We start from the raw sequence: 24,718 nt of genomic DNA on the forward strand, positions 1-24,718 counted from the left end.
GTTTGGCCATGTGGAGAGGATGGAGGGTGAAAGACTGACGAAGAGAGTGTATGTGAGTGAGGTGGAGGGGGGAAGAGGGAGGGGGAGGCTGAGGATGAGATGGAGGGATGGGGTGGAGAGGTATATGAGAGAGGGGGGTGTGAGTTGGGAGCAGGGCAGTGAAATGGCGGGGGACAGGGTGACTTGGAGGCGATTTGTTTGTGGCCACCCCAAACGGGATTGAGGCGTCTGGCAATAGATAGATAGATAGATCTCAGTACACTCTCTTCGATTTTGGTGACCACAGAGTTCCTCCCTCCAAATCTTTTGCACATCACATTATTCTGTATCCTATCCACTCTCTGTACTCCACATACTGTACATTCCCTGGCAGCCCCATCTCCACTGCTCTTACTCTTGCCTTTTTATTTTCATACCACACCATGGTCTCACATCCAAATGTTAAAGTTGGCACTAACACTCCATCATGTATGCCTCACACAGCTGCAAAACTCAAGCCTCTGTTTCTTATCAAGGCCTTCACAGCACCAGCTACTTTCCTTCCATGTGTCACTCTACTTTCCACTTTTTTGCACACTTTCCCCTGTTTTTCATCACTGTACCCAGGTATCTGAACTCTCTCACTAATTCCAGTCTCTCTCTATTCACTGTAACATCACACTGGGAGTCACCTTCTCTCTCAGTAACCATCATTTTACTCTTTCTTACATTTACTCTAAAGACACGATGCTCACAGGCATCTACAAAACTTTGCTTTACTCTACCAAGCTCTTGTCTGGTATTTGCATTTTTTTTCTTTTTCTTTTTATAATGTGTCCGACTCTGTGCAAAGGTTTCGGGGCCTATTTCTCGGGGGTAGTGGCCTATCCCAAGGCCCAGCAGTCCTCCTACACCTTCACATGTCACCACTTCAGCACTAACGCCCACCGTCCATACTCAATACATGCTAGGGCTGTCTCAAACATTTTTTTTTTTTTTTTTTTTTTTTTTTTTTTTTTTTTATGTGCCCAACTCTGGACGAAGGCTTCAGGGCCTATTTCTCGGGGGCAGTGGCCCATCCCAAGGCCCAATAGTCCTCCTATACCTCCACATCTCACCACTTCAGCACTAACACCCAACATCCATACTCAATACGTGCTAGGGTTGTCTCATACAGGACTGGTGTACTGGTGTTAGCAGGGGTACTATTACATGTTGGCAGGTCTGCTGGTAAATCAGGAAAGTCTGCTTTTATGAAATTCAAATCCTTAAACTGTTCCTTGCCCCAGTCGGGATTCAGTCCTGGGTCTGTTAGGACTATAGGCTGCTTCTCTACCAATTCAGCCACCGCCTCCCCCACGAAGTAGCACAGCATCATCAGTATACAACAAATTTGAGATATTCAATCCATCACCATTCATTACCAATGCCATCCCTCTCTCCATTACTCATGTTTTTACTTCTCTCATCATCCCATCCATATATATATATATATATATATATATATATATATATATATATATATATATAACCATCCATCATCCAATCCTACATTGCCCCATGAGGAGTGTAGGAGCCCGGGGTTAGGCAGTTGGTCCCGACATTTAAGATGAGAGTGACCAGCCTTACTCATCCCTGAGTGGCATTACATGAGCAATCAACCCCAACCACCCCTTGGATATAAACCTTCACCGGCTCAATCCGACTGGAGCACAATAATTACCCACTAAACCACCATATATATATATATATATATTGTTATGTATTACATTTATTTTGATTAACTACTAGATGAACAGTGTTTCTGCCCAGGAGTGTGGAATTCCAGACACCTTTTCTCCAGGCAGTAAAAGCCGGCTGTCTTGGCGCCAGTAGTTTCGAATCACGCCCCCCCCCCCCTCCTGTGCTCTCATATGCCTGTTCATCCAGTAGTGCTGTCAGACGTAGGAATAGATATATTGGGATTATTATTTTCTTATTGTTGGTCTTCATTCAAACATGATAATGAAGTACTGTAAACTATTTCTTTGTTAACTTATTTGTTATTCATGAGTAGTTGTAATACTTATTTGTTATTCATGAGTAGTTGTAGATTTGGCACTGTATGATATGCTCAATGACCAAGGTGATGACGGCAAGTTATACATTTTTTAGTTCAGTTCACCTCCGAGCTCTGACCTGACCTGACCTGCCTGTCATCATGGGTCTGCCTACCTTGTATTTGTGGTGCCTTGTGTAACTCTCTCTGTTGATAAGTATAATCTGTTATCTTGTATGAGTAAGGGTGTAAATGTATAAAGTGTAATTTATATGAAAATAATATCTATGATTTTATATTTTCTTTGAATTTATGAAGGCCTAAGCTATTAATCTGACTGCTGGTACCAAAAGAAAACTGAATTAAACCAATGACATGATGAACGGTCATGATCTTGCTGGCTGTTGTATAGCTTTAGGGTTTCACTGAAGGATAATATTAACCCTCCAGTATATTATTTTTGGTAACTTTCATTCTTGTAGTAATGTAGTAATTCTAGTTTTGTTGCCTTTTGATGGGAGTTGTTCATTATTCTGTGATGTTACGGGTTTGAACCCTAGTCCGTAACAATATATATATATCTACTGAATAACCATGGGGACATCATGCAACCTTGTTGCACGCCCACACTGATCATGAACTATTCATTTAGATGTCCATTTACCCTTACACATGCCTCACTACCATCATAAAAATTCCTGACAGCACCTAGCAGGTTACCATCTACACTGTACATGCGCAAAACTTTCCACAATCCTTCTCTGTCTACTTTGTCATATGCTTTTTCCAGATCCATAAATGACATAAATGTGGTAGGCGGGGGGCGCTCACCATCCACTCACTCAATGTAATGCTGCTTTCAGTGTCTACTCTTTCCTCTCTTCCATCATTCCTCTTCTGTCATTCTTTCCTTCATTCTTTCCTTGTCTTTCTGCCTACGGGTGACTTTACACTCCCTCTTCCATCTTTCCTTCATTCTTTCCTCTTCCTTCTGCCTGTGGGTGACTCTACACTGAGTGACATGCCAAATGGTTTCCTGTACACCAGGAAACCATTTACTACGCTGGGTGGTAACCACATAACAAAATTTTGGTACCTGGTGGTTTAGTGGGTAATTATGGCACTCCAAGTGGATTGAGCCGGTGAAGGTTTATATCCAAGGGATGGTTGAGGTTTAATGCTCATGTAATGCCACTCAGGGATAAATGAGGCTGGTCACTCTCATCTTAAATGTCGGGACCAACTAACCTAGCCTCGGGCTCCAACAATCCTCATAGGGGCAACATAGGATTGGATGATGAATGAATGAATTTTATATATTTATATATATATACATCTATCACGGGCCGAACAGGGTGGTACTCCCGAGGGGAATGGGAATGCTGGTGATAGGGAGAGCTGGAGCTCCTGTTTCACTAGCTATCTAACCATCCCTCTCTGCTGACCTTTTCAGTGCGACAGTAATATGGAGAGTATACCAGCATACTCTCCCAAACATTTTCTCTTAACTATCCTATGCACTACACCACATGCACTTTACATTTCACACAACGTATTCCACTACGTTACAGGGGTTGGTGCCAGCAAGGACATGCGGCCAGAAAACTTTGCCCCCGCTACCTAGTGGCGGACTTCTGGGGGAAGGCGTGACAGGGGTTCCGCTGGCATAGATCTTGGGTCCAGGGCGAGATGGGGCTCAGGCCTGTGCTAGAGGGTACAGGGCATTGCGGTTCCCAGGCTGCCGCTTCCGCCCAATAGAGAGGGACCCGAACCTGGGAGTAGCACCCCAGGAGGCTGCCCTATCAGTGGGTGTATAACGGTGGGATAGTTGCAGTGCCAAGGCGCGCTTGGAGGGTGTCCCTGCAGCTGTCCTGGCAGGGTGCCCCGAGGCCACTACCACAGTCACTGGTAAGCTGGTGGGCTAGGGGTCCCAGATCCATTGCCTGGACCTGGGACTGTGCAGTGAGTGGGTCCTGTGGTATGTCTATCCCCCATTATTAGTACTGAATATGACAAAACACAAGAAAAAGTTTCAAAGCAAGCCTGAGGACAGTAAATCACCCAGGGGGACAAGGGTGGGTTCATGGAATGTGGGAAGTTTGAGGGGAAGAGTGCGGGAAGTCATTGAGGCATTCAGTAGGAGGTGGGTGGATGTGGCGTGTTTGCAGGAAGTCCGGTGTCACGAATCAATTCGCGACATTTCCTTTTTGTGAGAAGCCACGAACTATTAGTGGAAAACTCATTGTGTATCGCTCAGTTAACCGTTTCTCTCTCCATTTCGGGGTATACTTTTCAAATCATTCGTCACCGTTTTCAGGGGTGACCGATTTGATGCACGTCACTAAGTGCGCTACTGAGCGATACTATTGTTTCTTTATCGTTCACCTCTGCTTGCCTAAACCGTTAGCCACGCCTTCTGGTAGCTTGTGCGTCCTGCCTGTACATTATTTGAATTCAGTCTAGTGGTGGCTTTGACGGAGAGAGGTCCTGTGCTCAGAAGTGAAGAGAGGTCAGCTAGCATCCCAAGCTCCACAGAGTATCAGTTTCTTCAAACTCCCACCCCCTAGGTGATACAAAGCATTCATCGACTGGTATTTCTTTTGTGTATTTCCTAGTTTTAAGAGTTTAGTTAAGGTGTTTTTCCTAGGCGTAAGTATTTAGCTTCTGTGTGAGTGAGCGAGTGCGTCTCATTTAATTGATTTGAATTGTAACGTTAAATTTATTTTTTTTTTATTAATAAATTTAACAGTTCCTTTCTTGAGCTTAATGTAAGTAAACTCTTGTTTCATTTAATCCAAATTAAGCTTATTTTCCATATAGCTCCTAGCTTGCATAAACATTTACTATTCATAACTGGTACTTAGACCAGTCTTGTTGTATTAACTTAAAATCCGTTGTGCCAGGAGTTAATGCATCAGCAAGAACCTGATGTTATTATTATTAGTATTAGTTATTTATTGTCAAGGGTGATGTAACTTTCTCCAGAGGCTAACAGTACAGTAATTCAGCAATTGTGAGTAATTAGTCTGTGCTGTGTACTGTTGAGGAAGTTTATAAATTCTCGTTCTCAGAGAAACGTGCTAAGCCAGCGTAAAGTAATCGTTGCTTGATGTAGCAAGACAATCATTGTCTCTGCTCTTCAATATTATTGAATATTATTATCAATTTAAATAATATTTAAGCATTATATCAAAATTACAGTGATATTTTAAAAAACCCTGACAATTGGCGACCTCATTCCAGGATATTAACTCCTAGCTCTAAAGCTATTCACGAGATAGTGCTCACTCATTCATATTTAGGTATTTATCATTAAAGTTTATAGGCACAAGCTTACTGGTGTTTACCCTTAATTTAGCAAGTGAATTTTGCTTTATTAATCAATAGAATACTTAACTCTAGTTTATTTTTGGTAACGCCAGACAATTTTATTCGCTTCTGGGAAGTCGCCGTACCATTGTGTTTATTATTGAGTCTTCCCAGTCATTTACATTTTTGATTTATTCTTTGCCAGTTAACTGGATAAGACTGGTCACCACTAGCTTGTGTCTGTACTCTTTACTTGTGTTTATTAGTATTCGTCGCTAAGCAGTCAGTACTCAATTTCGGTTTGCTTAATAAATTAGCGAAATGGCTACTACTGTATTTTTACAGGAAGCCAAAGAAATGGGTCTTTCGGACCCAACCGAAATTAAAGAGTATATACTCTCACGGCATAATCAGGAGCAGCAGCGCGAGAATGATGCCCGTGAAGAGCGTAAGATTCAGCGCGAATGCGAGCGAGAACAGCGTGAGGAACGTGAAAGAGAGCGTGCTTATGAACAAGAGCAGCATGAGAAAGAGCGCGAATACGAGCGGGAACAACGAGAACACGAACGTGCCGAGCGAGAAGCACGAGAAAAACATGAACTTGAAGTGCTGAAGCTCAAGCGAGATTCCTTGGCTTCAGACATGTCTGCTGCAGTTGGTCCAAGCTCCACGAGCTTTCTCCCTGCACATGTCCTGGCGACCCCACGCATCAAGCTTCCTTCATACAAGGAAAGCGAGCGAATCGAGCCGTACATAGCTCGTGAGGACATGGCAGACATGTATCAACTGGATGAGGCAGCTAAGCGGCTTCAGTTTCTTAGTTTATTTGAGGGCCCCGCCCTCGATATTCTCCACAGAATTCGTGGAGACAATCTCACATATGAGATGATGAAAGCTGCACTCATTAAGGCGTATGGTCTCACAGTAGACGACGCCAAAGTTCAGTTCATGCGAGCTCGTCTCCAAGACAAGGAGACAGCTGTTCAGTTCCTTGATCGTCTCACAGCTTACTTAAATGAGCGGATGGAGAAAGATGAAACTCCTTCCACGCGTGAGGGGATAATTGACCTTATGCTGCGTACACAGCTAGAGAGGTCGTGGCCTGCTGAGCTCATAGCACAGCTTAAGATCTGCCAGGTGAAAGATGCCAGCCAAATGGCAGAGAAGGCTGATGCATTCTTTACTGCATACGGGTATCAAGCTCGTAAGCAAAACACCTGGAGCAGAAAAGATACTGCCAAGTCTGGGAAGCCGTCTCAGACTGAATCCCAGCATCAAGGCCGTTCTCAGAGTAATGGTCAAAGTCCAAAACCGCAGTGGAAGGACCAGGGGCAAAACACTCAGAAACCTGAGTGGAAGAGGTACAACAAGTACCCTAACCAGCAGCAGTATCAGCCACGTGACCGAACGTCGGGACAAAGTTTTTCACCACCAGCTCAAAAGAGGCAGGAAGCGAATGCAGCCTTCATTCCTCAGCAGCAGCCTGGTGGTCACGTCCCTACCAGTGTGGGTACTTCCCCACAGTTCATTAGTCCCACAGTGACAGTGAACCCCCCTCCACAGATGGCCAATGTTCCATCTTCCCAATATAACCCTCAAGGCACAATGTTTGCCACATCAATTCAGCAGCCTCATGAGTGGCTAGCTGCTTCCTCCACAGGCCCTCCCACAGGTGACAGTACCTTCCTTGTTCAGCCAGGGTTTGTGGGAGGCATTCCTGTGAAGGTCCTGAGAGACAATGGTTCCTCAGGTTGCTCTGTTAAGCAGAGTTTAGTTCGGCCTGAGCAGTATACAGGTCGACAGATCCATGCAAAGCTTATTGATGGATCAGTGAGATTGTTTCCTGAGGCACGTATCCAGGTGGCATCTCCATTTTATACTGGTACGACACTTGCAGTTGTCATGCCAGAGCCTCTATTTGACTTTATAGTAGGCAATATTCAAGGAGTCAAGGATAGTTGCTCCGATGATGGCGCCACTCAGACTTCGGCTGCTGCGGTAACACGAGCCATGACTGAGGCTCCAGACTGTGTCACCCCAGTGATCATTGAATCGCCGCAAGATCTGATGTGTAGTCAACTTGTTGTGCAAGAACAACAATCTGACCCGACACTTGCTACCGTGCGGAACAAACAAAAGGGTCGAGTGATTAAGTATTCACGGGGAGGTCGAGCCAAGTTCCTTCGCAAACAAGGACGGCTCTACCGTGAGTCACGAACACCCGAGGGCGAGGTTCGACTGCAGTCTGTCGTTCCCGCCAAGTACCGCCTAGCAGTGTTACAATGGGGTCAGTGTTCAGTCTCAGGAGGTCACATGGGCAAAAGGAAGACCCAGGGCCGTATCCGAGGTGACTTTTTCTGGCCAGGGATGGGACGGGACATAGATAGTTTTGTCTGTTCCTGTAGTGTGTGCCAAAGTATCACCACTAATCAGGGACATGCCCTTCCTGTGCCATTTGTAACCACACCCATAATCTCTGAGACAGTTGAGAGACAGGGTAGTGGTGAAGTGGGTGCAGACCTGACGTCTCGCCCACTGGCCCCACAGGACACATTATGTCCAGGGCTTGTACATACATATTATGTACCGTAAGTTAAGGGGGAAGTTGAGAGGCGACTTGAGGCTATGGAAGACCCAAGTTTGCACAAGGATTCTCAGCTTCCCGGTACTAATATATGTACCGTAGGTTAAGGGGGAAGTTGAAAGGCGACTTGAGGCTATGGAAGACCCAAGTTTGCACAAGGATTCTCAGCTCCCCGATACTAATATAAGTATTGTAGGTTAAGGGGGAAGTTCGAGAGAGAACTCCGCAGAGGCGACTTGAGGCCATGGAAGACCCAAGTTTGCACAAGGATTCTCAGCTCCCCGATACTAATATAAGTATTGTAGGTTAAGGGGGAAGTTCGAGAGAGAACTCCGCAGAGGCGACTTGAGGCTATGGAAGACCCGAGTTTGCACAAGGATTCTCAGCTTCCCGGTACTAATATAAGTACTGTAGGTGAAGGGGGAAGTTCGAGAGAGAACTCCGCAGAGGCGACTTGAGGCTATGGAAGACCCAAGTTTGCACAAGGATTCTCAGCTCCCCGATACTAATATAAGTACTGTAGGTTAAGGGGGAAGTGAGAACTCTGCAGAGGCAACTTGAGGCTATGGAAGACCCAAGTTTGCACAAGGTTTCTCAGCTCTCCGATATTAATATAAGTACTGTAGGTTGAGGCACAGGTTGAGGACCCGTGTGCAGTTCGAGGCTATGGAAGACCCGAGTTTGCACAGGGATTCTCAACTTGCCAACCATAATCGTGTGCTAAAATTAATGGCGACCTCGAGTGTACTTTTCATAGCATGTACTGACTGCTAGCCAGAGAGAGTAATTGTAACATAATAAGAATTTTGTCTCATTGACACTTTTGATGCTCCACCTTAATTGGTTTTGCAGGTTCAGCAATGGGTGTAGCAGTTTTGCTGTGCGGACCAGCTGATCATCTGCCGCACGCTGCTGTCTCTTCTCCTCTGCCTTCGTCGTCGCCATATTATTTACTGTGTCATTTTACACGTAGGTACAGTTACACTACAACTGTCACACCTACACCGTGTATTACATACACCACACTACACAACAATTAGTTGTCAGTGTAAATGTAGCGAATTTTCGCTCAGTTTGACCTGAGTACAGGATTTTCACCGTCGTCACGGAGTTTTTCCCTCAAGCTTGCTTCTATTAACGTAAATACGAGGTTTTTTCACTCACTGGCAACTGCGATTTTCTCCTGTAGCAGGATAGCACACACACCACAGTGTGAATCTTCTGTGACTGAGTTAGGATTTATATGTATGTATATTGAAATCATTCTTTTGAAGGAAGAAAGATTTAATTTTCATGGGGCGTAATGTCACGAATCAATTCGCGACATTTCCTTTTTGTGAGAAGCCACGAACTATTAGTGGAAAACTCATTATGTATCACTCAGTTAACCGTTTCTCTCTCCATTTCGGGGTATACTTTTCAAATCATTCGTCACCGTTTTCAGGGGTGACCGATTTGATGCACGTCACTAAGTGCGCTACTGAGCGATACTATTGTTTCTTTATCGTTCACCTCTGCTTGCCTAAACCGTTAGCCACGCCTTCTGGTAGCTTGTGCGTCCTGCCTGTACATTATTTGAATTCAGTCTAGTGGTGGCTTTGACGGAGAGAGGTCCTGTGCTCAGAAGTGAAGAGAGGTCAGCTAGCATCCCAAGCTCCACAGAGTATCAGTTTCTTCAAACTCCCACCCCCTAGGTGATACAAAGCATTCATCGACTGGTATTTCTTTTGTGTATTTCCTAGTTTTAAGAGTTTAGTTAAGGTGTTTTTCCTAGGCGTAAGTATTTAGCTTCTGTGTGAGTGAGCGAGTGCGTCTCATTTAATTGATTTGAATTGTAACGTTAAATTTATTTTTTTTTTATTAATAAATTTAACAGTTCCTTTCTTGAGCTTAATGTAAGTAAACTCTTGTTTCATTTAATCCAAATTAAGCTTATTTTCCATATAGCTCCTAGCTTGCATAAACATTTACTATTCATAACTGGTACTTAGACCAGTCTTGTTGTATTAACTTAAAATCCGTTGTGCCAGGAGTTAATGCATCAGCAAGAACCTGATGTTATTATTATTAGTATTAGTTATTTATTGTCATGGGTGATGTAACTTTCTCCAGAGGCTAACAGTACAGTAATTCAGCAATTGTGAGTAATTAGTCTCTGCTGTGTACTGTTGAGGAAGTTTATAAATTCTCGTTCTCAGAGAATCGTGCTAAGCCAGCGTAAAGTAATCGTTGCTTGATGTAGCAAGACAATCATTGTCTCTGCTCTTCAATATTATTAAATATTATTATCAATTTAAATAATATTTAAGCATTATATCAAAATTACAGTGATATTTTAAAAACCCCTGACATCCGGTACAGGGGTGGATCAGCCAGAAAGATTGTTGGGAAGGACTGTTGCTATAAGTTGTTTTGGCAAAGGGGGACAAACGGATATGGAGGTGTTGGTGTGATGGTTGCGGAGAAATGGGTGGAATATGTTATGAATGTTATGAGAGTAAGCAATAGGATACTGGTAGTGAAAATTCTGTTCGGTAGAAGGATAGCTGCAATTATATCGGCATGTGCTCCACAGGCAGGATTGGATGAAGCAGAGAAAGATAGATTTTGGGATGATTTAATACATGTAGTGGGTGGTATGCAGGATGATGAGATAGTGGTTTTGGGAGGGGACTTAAATGGTCATGTTGGTGAAGGAGCACAAGGTTATGAAGGAGTGCATGGGGGATGTGCGTATGGTATAAGGAATGCAGAAGGGGAAAGGATACTCGAGTTTGAGGAGGCAACGGACATGATTGTGTGCAACACATATTTTAGGAAAAGAGAGAGCAGGTTAATTACTTATGAGTCTGGGGGAAATAGCAGTCAGACAGATTATTTTCTGGTTGGAGGGCCGATAGGAGATTAGTGAGGGATGTTAAAGTTATAGGAAGTGAGGAGTGTGTGCAGTAGCACAAACTACTGATTTGTGATATGGTGCTTAAAGAACAAGTGATGAAAAAGAGGACTTATGTACCTAGGAGGAAAATATGGAAGCTGAAAAACCAAGTAGTAAGGGATGCCTTCTATAGCGAGTTGAGGAGAGTGGTGGCTGAACAGGGAGCTGTAGACAGAGGCGTTAATGAACAGTACAGAGCCCTCAAGAACAATCTCTTGAGAGTTACTGATGTAACATGCAGTTGGACAAAAGGACCACCAAGACATAAAGTAACCTGATGGTGGGATGAGGGTGTAGAAGCTGCAGTTAAGGAGAAAAGAGGCTTTTCCGGGAATGGAAAAAGGGTGATAGCAAAAAGAAGTATCTGGCTGCCAAGCGTAGGGCTAGAAGAGAGGTATACAGGGCAAAGTCTGAGTCACAGAGACTTTTACTTGATAACCTAAATCATGGGGAAAGGAAAAATATGATATTTAGGGTGGCAGGTCAGGTGAAGAGGGATAATCGGGATATTATAGGTGAGCAGTGTGTGAAGAATGATGAAGGAAGGGTAGTGGTGAACAGTAAGGATATTAAAGATGCATGGAGAGAACATTATAACCGGTTGTTGAATGAGGAGTTTGACTGGGACAGAGAAGGTTTGGAGCCAGCAGATCCAGTGTCTGGCGCTTGGCCTTTGATTGATGCTGCTACTGTGAGTAAGGCAATAGGCAGGATGAAGGTGAGGAAGGCAGCAGGTGTGTCTGGGTTGACTGCCGAAATGTTAAAGGCCTCAGGCGATATAGGAGTGAAGTTAGTCACTGACCTGTTAAATAGGATTATTTATGAGTGTGTTGTCCCAAATGATTGGCTGAAGAGTGTAATTGTAAATGTATATAAAGGGAAGGGTGATGCCCTGGAAAGAGGAAATTATAGAGGTATAAAGCTTTTAGATCAGATAATGAAGGTAATGGAGAGAGTTTTAGAAGGTATGATTAGAGAAAGAGTGAATACTGATGAGATGCAATTTGAGTTTATGCCAGGTAGGGGGACCACTGATGCCATATTCATTGTTCGAAAGCTTCAGGAAAAATATATTGGCAGGAGAAGGGATCTTTTTGTTTTTGTTGATTTGGAAAAGGCCTTTGACAGAGTCCCTAGAGAGGTGGTGAAGTGGGCAATGAGAAAGCTTGGCTTGGAGGAGTGGCTGGTTAGGGTGGATATGGCTATGTATGTGGGTGCTCACACCCAGGTAAGAGTGAATGGAGATTTGAGTGATGGGTTTTCCGTGAATGTTGGTGTGCATCAGGGGTCAGTTTTGAGTCCCATGTTGTTTATCATGGTACTTGAAGCCCTTCCACGTGACTTTAGAAACAGACTTCCTTGAGAGTTGTTGTATGCTGATGATTTGGTGCTGATTGCAGAGAATGAAGGGGAGGCAGAGGAAAGGTTTAGGAAGTGGAGAGATGGTATGGGGCACAAGGGCTTAAGGGTAAATGCAGATAAAACAAGAGTGATGATATCTAAGGTTGGTGGTGGTATTGTCAAAGACGAGGGAGAGTGGCCATGTGCAGTTTGCCATTAGGGCGTGGAAAGTAATTCCATCTTGTGCAGTGTTTGTGATAAATGGGTGCATAAGAGATGTAGTGGTATCAGAGGTAGACTGCGAGATAATGCTGATTTTATGTGTATGCGTGTCGGGGAGAGCAGGTGGAGATTGTTAGACGTGAAAGAATTGAACTTGCTGGTGAATCTCTTGGGTGTGTGGAAGAGTTTTGTTATTTGGGAGACATGTTGTGTGCTGGAGGTGGGGCTGGAGCTAGCTCTGTGGCTAGGGTGAGAAGTGGTTGGAAGAAGTTCAGGGAGCTCTTGCCTCTCCAGACAATGAGAGGACTCTCCCTACGTCCTAAGGGGTCTTTGTATGCAACATGTGTTAGAAGTGTAATGCTGTATGGTAGTAAGACCTGAGCAGTGAAGGAGGAGGATATTTGCCGGTTCAGACGTACAGAAATGACAATGATTGGGTGGATGTGTAGTGCATCCCTGCGTCCAAGGTCTGGGGGGGCTGGGTTCATGATGGAAGAGATGAGAAGTAGGATGGGACTGGAGTGTATTGGTGTTGTCATGAGGAGAGGTAGATTGAGATGGTTTGGACATGTGGAGAGGATGGGGGATGATAATTGGGTGAGGAAGGTGAGAAGTGTTAATATTGGGGGTGGGGTTACGAGAGGTAGACCAAGAAAGACATGGGACGAGGTCATTATGTGTGACCTCAGGGTTAAGGGACTGAACAGGGAGGCTGCAATGGATCATGCAGCATGGAGAGCCACCATTAGGTGACCAAGGCTGAAGCATGCAAGCATGTTGGAGCCATTAAAACGAAAACAATATATATATATATATATTGCCAGACACCTTAATCCCTTATACAGGGTGGCCACAAACAAATTGCCTCTAAGTCACCCTGTCCCCCGCCATTTCACTGCCCTGCTCCCAATTCACACATCCCACTCTCTCATATACCTCTCCACTCCATCCCTCCATCTCATCCTTGGCCTTCCTCTCCCTCTCTCCCCCTCCACCTCACTCACATACACTCTCATCAGTCTCTCACTCTCCATCCACTCCACGTGGCCAAACCACCTCAATATGTTTCTCCTAATGCTTCCTATCACATCCACACCCACTCCACAACACTCCTTCGCATCCTCATTTGTCAGTCTGTCTCTCAATGTGACTCCACAGACTCCTCTCAAATAACTCATTTCCACTGCTCTCATTCTTGACTTGTGTCCCTCCAGCAACATCCAAGCTTCACTTCCATACATTAGAGTTGGTATCACAATAATGTCATGTAATAACTTTTTCACTTCCATGCTCACTTCTCTGTTTCTTATCACTGCTTTCAAGGAACCAGCAACCTTTTTTCCTTGTTGTACCCTTTCAAGCACTTCATCCTCCAAACTTCCATCCTTACTCATCACACTACCCAAGTACTTTCACGTACTCTCATTTTCCATTTCCTCCCCATCCAACCTCACTGTACATTCACTGACTTAGCCTCTCTCAAAGACCCTACATTCACCTGTAGATTCCGTTTCTTACACACGCTCCCAAATTCGTCCACCAAGCCTTGCAGCTCCCCTTTGTCTTCACTTAACAACACACTAGCATCTGCAAACAACAGTACAGGGAGTTTCCAAACGCTGCCCTCTCTCATTAGGGCCACTCCAACATCCACTGCCCTACCTTGTATCTCTTTTATAACCCCATCCTTATACAGATTGAACAACCATGGAGACATGAAACATCCCTGTTTCAACCCAACCTTCAAATAGAAAAACTCACTCAGTTCACTATCCAGACACACTGCAGCCTTAGCACCCTCATACGTACTCTTCACAGCATTCAACAACGTCCCATCTACTCCATATATTCTTAATACTTTCCACAATCTTTGTCTATCCACCCTGCACAATCTTTGTCTATCCACCCTGCCATGTGCTTTCTCCAAATCCATGATGGCCGCATACAACTTCTTTCCCTTCTCTAGAAACTTTTCCACTGAAGATCTAAAAATGAATATCTGATCTACACAACCTCTTCCCTTCCTAAAGCCTCCCTGTTCTTCTCCATCTAAATCCTCTGTATTTCCCTAACTCTGTCAATAAGTATCCTACCGTATACTTTTTACACACACACACACACACACATATATATATATATATATATATATATATATATACTATATCTATCTATCTAACTATATATATATTTATATATATATATCATATATTATCTCTCTCTCTATTTTATATATATATATATATATATATATATATATATATATATATATATATATATATATATATATATATATATATATATATGTGTGTGTGTGTTTAAATCATTATTTTAAAAAAGCACCAAGCTGAAAGAGTTAATACAAAAAAAAAAAAAAAAAAAAAAAATACAGTAAACCTTCTTTACAGTACTGTAGTGTATAATACCTCAATTTACCAAATTCCAGCTTTGTGGAGCTTTGTGAGCTAATCAAGCAACATCCTCACATTATAGTGCAATTGTTTACGTATATATGGCAGACATGGCAAACAAACCATGAACCACATGACAGTTTGCTTTCACACAATACCGAATATTTAGGGCACCATAAGTGACTAAGACACTAGCATAGGTATATAACAAAACCTTACATCACTAATATGATTATCAAACACTAAACTTAGCAAATTTGTACAGTGTCACACTTCCCCCAGTTTTCTCATACAGAGGGTTTACTGAATCAGACAAATGGATCCAAATCTGATCACTGATTAAAAGTAATATTCAAAGAACTATTCATTTATTTTTCACACCCATAAACCTGGTGACATTATTTAGGTTATTCTTGCTGTCTTCAGACTGTTACCAGTATGATCTACTTAAGAGATATGTTCTGAACTGAAGGAGGTAAACATAAACTTCATTTACCCCTTCACAACATGAGGGTTTCTCAGAGGCAAATTAAACTGCCTGGAGGTAGCAAGAATAAGATATAAAATATGTCACCAGACTGAAGGGGTTAAAAAAATATTTAAAATTAAGTGGGCACCTGAACAGAAGTCGGTGAGGTCTGCATGGTGCTCACAGAATTTCGCACGTGCTTCATTTCTCTGCACCTGCGGATCTGGCATTATAGTGCGTCCCTCCACTGTGAAAAGAATATAAAAAATCAAAATCACATCAAATGATGCCAGCCTAACCTAACTTAACCCAACCTCACTGAACATGACACATGCTTTGTCCCTCAGTGCCTGTGGATCTGGCATGATGGTGAGTCCCTTCACTGTTGGAAGAAAAAATAAAAAACAAATAGCACAATGCTTGATACGGAGGAATCCATATCTTGAGGCTGACCATGACACAGTTGATGTTTTCTATGGACCGGACACTAAACCAAGTGCCAAAACCAGCTGATGACTTCCTAACAGTTATTGGAAAAAAAAAAAAACTATTGCAAGAAAAAGAAATCTGGGAAGTGTAATATGATTTGTAATAATGCACCTCTTGATCCCTGACTCTCCATATTTGTGGCTGAGTTTCCTGGCACACATGAATATTATGCTTGGTACCATTCAGCATGTTCTCTTAAGTTGCTTTTCTTCATGTACCTTTTTGCTAGTGATCCCTTCACTCCAATTAGGTACTGTAATTTTGTTGTTTGTTCTTCCCACCTTCCGATGATTTTATTCTACTTAGGATGAGATCTCTCACAATGAAGGGATTAATGAAGATTACATCTAACCCTGCCCGTTTGAAAAGTCTCTCCTTACCTGAGTATTGTATAACTTTTTATTTTTTTTATTTTTATTTTTTTTTTTATGCAAGGAAGAAGGAACCAAAGGCCATGAGCCTGCAGTAACAGTTCCCTCCAAGAGAAAAACAAAATACAATAGAGAGCCAAATTCAAGATTCAATCATTTTGAGATGCCCGGACACACTGCGTTTGAAAGACTGGAGATCATAGGCAGCAGGAAATACAGACAGAGGGAGACAGTTCCAGAGTTGACCTGTTGCATAAATGAAAGACTGGGAGTAAAGGTTAACTCTTGCATTAGAGAGTTGGACAGAAAAGGAATGAAAGTTTGCGGCCAGACAGGTGCTACGCGCCCGTCGTAGAGGTGGAGGAATGCAAGCAGACAGTTCAGAGGAGCAGTGACCATTAACGTAGCAATAGAAAAGAGATAAAGATGCAACAGTGCGTCGAAGAGACAGAGGTTGAAGGGAGTCAGTAAGAGGAGGAGAGTTAATGAGACGAAAAGCCTTAGACTCCACCCTATTGAGAAGAGCTGTATGTTGGGAGCCTCCCCACACATGAGAGTTGTACTCCACACAGGGGCGGATAAAACCCCTGTATAGAGTCAACAATTGTGCAGGGGTAAAGAAAGAGCGGAGTCGGCTTAGCACACCCAATCTCTTGGAAGCAGATTTTACAAGAGATGTAATATGATCTTTCCAAGATAAGTCCCGAGTAAATGAAACCCCAAGCATGTTCAAGGATGATGCAGGATTAAGCTGAATACTATTAAACATAAGTGGGTATACCTGTGGAAGATTTTGTTGGGTTGATAGGTGTAAGAACTGAGTCTTAGATGCATTAAAAACAACCATATTATTTTTGCCCCAGTCAGAGATACGAGCCAAGCCAGACATTAGGTGTGCCACAGCCTCATCCCTTGTTTGTTGAAGTAACTGTTGAGATGGACATTGCAGGAACCGAATGGAAAGGTGAAGGGTGGAGTCATCAGCATATGAGTGGATAGGGTTAGATGTACAGCTTAGAAGATCATTGATGAATAAAAGGAAGCGAGTTGGTGATAGGACAGAGCCCTGAGGAACACCACTGTTGATAGATCTAGGAGAAGAACGATGGCTGTCTACAACAGTGGCTATAGAACGACCAGAAAGGAAGCTAGCGATGAAGGCACAGATAGAAGGATAGAAACCATAGGAGGGCAGTTTGGAAATTAAAGATTTATGCCAGACTCGGTCGAAAGCCTTTGAGATGTCAAGTGCAATGGCAAAGCTTTCACCAAAGTCCCGAAAGGAGGATGACCAGGAGTCTGAAAGGTAGGTAAGAAGATCGCCAGTGGAGCGTCCCTGACGAAACCCGTACTGACGATCGGAAAGAAGGTTGTGATAGGAAAGATGCCTTAAAATTTTTCTAATGAGAATTGACTCAAAAACTTTTGAAATACAGGACATTAAAGCAATTGGACGATAGTTGGAGGGTTGGGAGTGGTCACCCTTCTTTGGGACTGGCTGAATGAGAGCAAACTTCCAGTAAGAAGGAAAGGTACAAGTTGACAGACAAAGGCGAAAGAGTTTGCCTAGGCAGGGTGTAAGCACAGAAGCACAGTTCTTGAGAACAACAGGAGGGACCCCATCAGGCCCATATGTTAGTAGCAAGAATAAACTAAATTATATCACTGGAGTTACACAAAAGGACCTAATAATGTTCTGTCTATCTATCTATCTATTGCCAGACGCCTCAGTCTTGTACGGGGTGGCCACAAACAGATCGCCTCCACGTCGCCCTGTCCCCCGCCATTTCACTGACCCACTCCCAACTCACACCCCCATCTCTCATATACCTCTCCACTCCATCCCCCCATCTCATCCTCGGCCTCCCCCTCCCTTTCCCCCCCTCCATCTCACTCACATACACTCTCCTCGTCCGTCTCTAACTCTCCATCCTCTCCACATGGCCAAACCACCTCAGTGTGTTCCTCCTAACGCTTCCTATCACATCCACATCCACACCACAATGCTCCTTTATATCCTCATTTGTCAGCCTGTCTCTCCATGTGACTCCACAGGCTCCTCTTAAATAACTCATTCCACTGCTCTCACTCTTGTCTGCTGAAAAAAAATAAACAGTATATATATATATATACTGTATATATAGATAGATAGATAGATAGATAGATACAGTATATATATAAACAGTAAATCCTCGTTTTTCACGTTTTGGATATTCCACCAAAACCTCGCGAACTGTGAAACCGAATTGTGAAGTTAAGAATGAATGGGAAAAATAGAGGAGCGTTCCGGTGGGACATGTACCTACCCTATCAGAAAGTAATATAACACCTAACAGGCCCTACCCAAAATTAAACGAAGAGTGTTTGCTACTGCTACAACACAATAAACATGTGCCTGAAAAGACATTAAAACTGTTATAAAGAGCTGCAACACCAAAAATCCTTACCAGAAATACAGTGAAGACTGGCTTGAGTGGCAAGTGAAGGTGTGTTGAGAGTGGATGGGCTAGTTCCAAATGTAACTAACCAAGGAAAAGCTGCCACTTTTCACCAGATTATTTAATTTTCGACATCAAGGTAGGTCAACTAAACCCCAGTCATTTTATGTCCCCTCTTTGTCACTCAAAGGAAGGGAGAAATTATAACAACATTATTTTACTCACTGCTACAAGGAAGAGAGGCTGTAATATAGTCAAATATAATAAAAAATTGGTGGGCTGAGTCTACCATCTCTGTATTGGGATGGTTATTATTCTTTCCTTCCTTAAATATTGATAAGCTTTATTTTACATCCATTTCAGGTATTTATCCATCAAAACAAAAATAAATAATTGGTTTTGGGGGTATGCAGAGACGGAATGCAGTGCTAGGAGATGTGACACTCGCCCACGTGAAGAGCGCTGTGAAACGGCTGAAAAATGGGAAAGCAGCTGGGGTTGATGAAGTGTATGCAGAGATGCTTAAGTGTAGTGAAGAGAGTGGAATGAAGTGCTTGTTGAAGATATGTAAGAAGGTATAGATAAGTGAAACTGTGCCTGCAGAGTGGAAAAAGGCTATGATTGCACTCCCGTACAAAAATAAAAGTGGGCGAAGTGAGTGCAAGAATTATCGTGGCATAAGTTTACTGGGTGTGGTAGGGAAGGTATATAGAAGAATTATTATAAAGAAAGTAAGAGAGATATCAGAAGTCCTAGTGAGTGATGAACAGGGTGGCTTTAGGAGTGGCAGTGAGAAAGACGGCAGAGAAAGCTTGCAAGAAGGACCATAAGGTGTTTGTCACATTCATGGATCTGGAAAAAGCATACGACAAAATAGACAGAAAGGGATTGTGGAAAATGTTGTGCATGTATGGTGAAGATGGTAAGCTGATAGGTGCTGTCAAGAGTTTTTATGAAGGTAGTGAAGCATGTGTAAGGGTTAATGGCCATCTAAGTGAATGGTTCACGATCGGTGTGGGCGTGCGACAAGGTTGTGTGATGTCCCAATGGTTGTTCAATATATATTTGGATGGGGTGATGAGAGAAGTAAAAACACGAGTAATGGAGAAAGGGATGGCATTGGTAATGAATGGTGATAGATGGAATATCCCAAATTTGGTGTATGCTGATGTTGCAATACTGCATGCAAGTACCAGACGAGAACTTGGTAGGCTAGTGCAGAGTTTTGCTGATGTCTGTGAGCATCGTGCCTTGAAAGTAAATGTAGAGAAGAGTAAAGTGATGGTTACTGAGAGAGAAGGTGACTCCCAATGTGATGTCACAGTGAATGGAGACTGGAATTGGTGAGAGAGTTCACATACTTGGGTACAGTGATAGAAAAGAAAGGAAAATGTGCAAAAGAAGTTGAAAGCAGAGTGACACAAGGAAGAAAAGTAGTTGGTGCAATGAAGGCCTTGATAAGAAACAGAGGCTTGAGTGTTGCAGCTGCACGAGGCTTACATGAGGGAGTGTTAGTGCCAACTCTAACATATGGGTGTGAGACTATGGTGTGGCATGAAAATGAAAAGTCAAGAGTAAAAGCAGTGGAGATGGAACTGCTGAGGAATGTATGTGAAGTACAGAGGGTGGGTAGGATATGAAATAATGTGATTCATGAAAGGTATGGCGCAAGGAAGTCGGTGGACACCAAAATCGAAGAGAGTGTCCTGAGATGGTATGGTCATGTGAAAAGAATGGATAACAATAGAGTGGTTGGTAGTAGTAGTAGTAGTAGCTGTTCCCTAGGCAGTCTGGCCGAACAGCCATGAGTCCCTTAGGAAGGCCATGGACGAAACCAGGCTTTCCCACAGAGCTCTCAAAGAATGTATGTTGTGTTGTTGGCATAGGCGATTATGTGTAATGCAGTCTTCCATAATGTGCTTAATAGTATGGGGTGCTGTGTTGCATCCTGGACAGGCATCAGTGACAAAGTCATCCAGCCTCTTCTGGTAGCCTAAGAGGGCTGGATGGTGCCCACATCTCAGCCTGGCCAGGTGGACCTTGTCCTCACGAGGGAGATAGAATTCAGAAGGATGGATGTCAGGAGGCCGTGCATGCAGCTGTGTGTTGTCTTTAAGTGACTGAATGGAGCGGCGGGTGATCTAAGCGTGGATATGCTTCTGGAAGCTCGTCTGAGGTGGGCAAGGGGGGAGAGATGACAATATTTGTGTATGGTATCGTGTGCTGGGTGTTGTTTTGATGTTCCTTGGTGTGGGTGGATGTGCTGCCATCCTCAGACAATGGGACACACTGTGACACTCCCCAACACCCCATACACAAGACACCGTACAACAAATACAAGAACTCAACACTCAGATAAACAATAAAATATCAGAACAGCAAACACTAAACTGGAAAAATTACCTCCAAACACTTGACCGCAAAACAAACATCAGCAAACTCTACAAAACACTAAACAGCATCACACTTTCCAACAGCAACACCAAACAATCACACACTACCATCACAACAACAGACACTATACCCTCAAACAAACAACAAGCAAACACTCTCATCAATCACTTTTCACAAGTCAGCCATCTAAACCACCATCCCGAAGACCGACGTAAGAGACAGTTCCCGACAGACTCAGACTACACACTTTTCACTTACAACCAGACAATAGAGTGGTGAAAAAGATATTCCTGAACGAATCTGAAGAAGGGAGGAGGCGAGGTAGGCCAAGGAGAAGATGGAGAGATATGATGGATGAGTTTTTGAGGAAGAGAGGTTTGGAAGTCGGTGAGGCTAGGGAACTGACAAGAGATCGAGCTGGCTGGATGAATGTTGTGAAGAGGGGTGCATGATCAGGGATTTTGGCACCCCTTATGAGCATGGCAGCATCGAGCTTGACTCAACTGGGTACGTTTGTGTGAAGCTGCAGTGGTGAATGGTTTTGGCGTACCCGGTGGAGCAAAGATTCCGGGGGCTTGAATAAGTGAATGGAAGTGTGGCCTATTTGGATTGGGCAAGTTTGTGCTGTCTGGACATTGCTACTCCTCACCCTGCCCCTGGGTGGAAAAGGAGGTCCGGATGATGATGATGATGATGATACGAGAAACATGTAATGATTCTTTGTTAAGAAATAGTAGCACGACATGGCTGAAGATCGTACATTATGATCACAAACAATAACAAACTCACATGTGTCTACTGCCCAGATGGACCTGCTGTGCATTCACGACACGGCTGAAGATCGTACGTTACGATCATAAACAATAACAAACTCTATGTGTGTCTACTGCCCTGCTGGAAGTGCTGCATAAAGATCATGGAAAACTGTTGCACAGAAAAATGGACAGTGCCTAGACTAAGCATCGGTACGCATCGTCTGCTGAGTGTCAGCTGCCGGCTGGGAGCATCGAATTGTGGGGAAATTTGCAAATTGTGAGACAACTAGGAAACTTTTTCTTGCACGAAAAACGAGGCATTGAAGAAAAATGCTTCCAAATACCAGGACTTACTGTATAGATAGATAGATAGATAGATAAAACCAGTTTCCCCAATTTAAAGTACCAAATGTTTTGGAGTAAAAAAAAAAAATTTAACATCCCTGATTTATAATGACGTATGACCGTATCCTCAAAGTTTTCCATTTTTCATCTCTCCAGGAACAGCTTTACCCCTTCAGTCTAAGCAGTTTTCAAGACATGTGAGAATCATACCTACCACAATATTCTTAAATTTTCCATTTATCATATTTTTGGCACAAGAACTATTGAACCTTTTAGCATTTATCTCAAACTTATATCCTACATATCATTATAATCATCCTAACTAAACTTTCCACACACCATCATCATCCAAATCTAATCTCCAATGAAAATACAAATGGTGTGGAGAGGATCCAGAAGTACAAAAGCATGAAATAGAATCACTGTAAAAAAAAAGTGCTCAACAAAATAGATCACACATCTATTCACTCAACCTTTCAAACCTTCAAAGTTCTCAACGTCACCTCATGGGCAAATAAGCAAAAGCAGATGAATGAATGACTAGTGAGAAAAGCTAGCACCAAGCCTAGGGAGGCTATGTGGCACTATGGCAAAAGCAGATATGGAGTGATCCATATACTGTGCATCCCAGTTCTTATGCGGTGCAAGACAGCTCAGTTAGCAGTACATGAAGCAGTCTAAATGTCAGCACTCTTCACATCAGCAAATTCAGCCAACCTTACAATACACGGGATACAAGGGTGTAGTTTATGGACAACTCATTTCTTGTACATATTATTTACATTTGCGAGGGATGCAGAAGTGCTCGTTAATTGGTGACCATACGCCACCCTTGGATGCTTTGAGCTGCTCATAAGGCGAGAAGCCCTGCATGCCTCGCTGGGTGATGAGATACCACTGGCCACGGAACTGTAGGTTCTGAATCTGGCTGCTTCCTGAAAAAATGTGGGAAAAGACATGATTAATATTCCACTACCAGATTATATCATTAACCTGACCTCTTTTACCCATGTAAGGATGGTGTAAGGTAGAGTCCAGAAAACAAGGAAAGAGAAAGTATGAATGAGGGATCACTATCAGATTATACTGAACTTTTTTTTTTTTTAATAATTTTGACAGGTCTCATACGTTTCCATATATGAACTTTGTTCACTTGATGGTTATTTTTTTATGCTCCACAATATCCAACTGCATCTTTGTTTAATTCCCAACCCTGAGGTCAATAACTATAAATACTGTAGTAGTAGTAGGAAAATAAACTAATCATCCTAGGCTTGTGAGTAAAAGAGATAAAGAATGCAACTGCTGTAAAATTCAAGCAAGAATGTTTGTGAGCAGTGCTATGGTCCACGCAGGAAGACCTCCGTCTTTGAAGGTCCAAATCAAAGTTGGTGACATTTTAAGAAAAAAGGAAAACAACAAATAACCTTACTTTATTTACAACATCTTTGCACAGCACATCACAGAACTAGGTCCTTTTATATATTACATAGGTGCAAAGTGGGACACTATTAACCTTACTAGAATAACATACAAACTTAGACAAGATCAGTAAGCCATATCTGGTAATAGAGTACACACTAAATGGAAACAGTTACATTACCAGGCTGCTGTAAACAAGTTACCATAAATACAAATTCTTAACTTAGGATACAACATCTTGGAGCACTAACACTATGCCACAAAATAACTTAAACTATGGAGAGGGACTTGGAGGAGGCTGACTAAGGAGAGGGACTTGGAGGAGGCTGACTAAAGAGAGGGACTTGGAGGAGGCTGGACCAGGGAGTGAGTGACAATCCACCTCTAACCACACAATATCCCCAGGTAGCCATGCCTCCTGCCCTTTTCTGACCTACTGGTAGCAGGGCTATTATTGCTTTCAAATAATTTCCTTAACCCCTACACCGCGGGCATGTTTGCCAATGTTTTGCATGTGCCGCGGGGTTATTCGGGCTCTGACAGACTCTCAAAAAATATTTGCCAGAAATCAGTTATTAGTCCTAGAATATTAAAATTAAATATGCTTATGGCACAGACCTTCAGCTATCTCCTGGAATGTTTGTTGAGCCTTCGTCCATTACCGTAGGACTTGTGGAGACCTCTGAAGTTGGGTAATGAAGTCTCCACTTTACACTTCCCGACAACCCGTAATATGATTACCACAGCCAGATATTAACATTATAAACACTACTCTATGATTTTCAAGTAGTTTGGGATCCATACTCCAAAAAAGAAAAACACTGTGAAAGCAATGAAAATTACGAGCGCGTCTGACCGTCGCACTTGCGCTAGTTCACTCTTGGTACTCTGTCATTTATTATTCATAAAACCCCTCACACTTTATATTCCTATTACTATATAACACTTATATATGTCTACAGTCTTTATCCATAAGTTTCCTGCAGCAGTATTAGTTTATTGTCACTGTAGGGATTCAATTTCTTTCAGTAAAATACGTAGCATTCACTTTCTCATCCTGTATACTAGCATTGAGAGTGAATGTCACTTTCAATTTCACTCTCATAACTCATAGTATTCAGACATGCTAGAGTGAAACTTTCACTTTCATTACTCCTAGGATATATACTCGTATTCTTATAATACTACTCATTTGCATTTCTATTTACGTTCCCTA

General features: G+C 42.8%; 1 protein-coding gene across 1 annotated transcript in view; it reads right to left on the reverse strand.

The window, feature by feature from the left end:
• Positions 1 to 24,718, reverse strand: part of LOC145404968 (protein O-linked-mannose beta-1,2-N-acetylglucosaminyltransferase 1-like) — a 181,520-nt gene that overhangs the window by 130,368 nt on the left and 26,434 nt on the right. The window contains exons 5-6 of the mRNA XM_080276473.1: positions 22,863 to 23,015; positions 15,437 to 15,535 (exon numbers count right to left, since the gene is read on the reverse strand). Of these exons, the coding sequence (XP_080132599.1) occupies positions 15,437 to 15,535; positions 22,863 to 23,015 (252 nt within the window). The remainder of the gene's footprint in view (positions 1 to 15,436; positions 15,536 to 22,862; positions 23,016 to 24,718) is intronic.

The sequence above is a fragment of the Coenobita brevimanus genome, chromosome 65 (assembly GCF_032717465.1).
Source record: "Coenobita brevimanus isolate Jiangsu-jjx chromosome 65, ASM3271746v2, whole genome shotgun sequence".
Classification (NCBI taxonomy): Eukaryota; Metazoa; Arthropoda; class Malacostraca; order Decapoda; family Coenobitidae; genus Coenobita; species Coenobita brevimanus.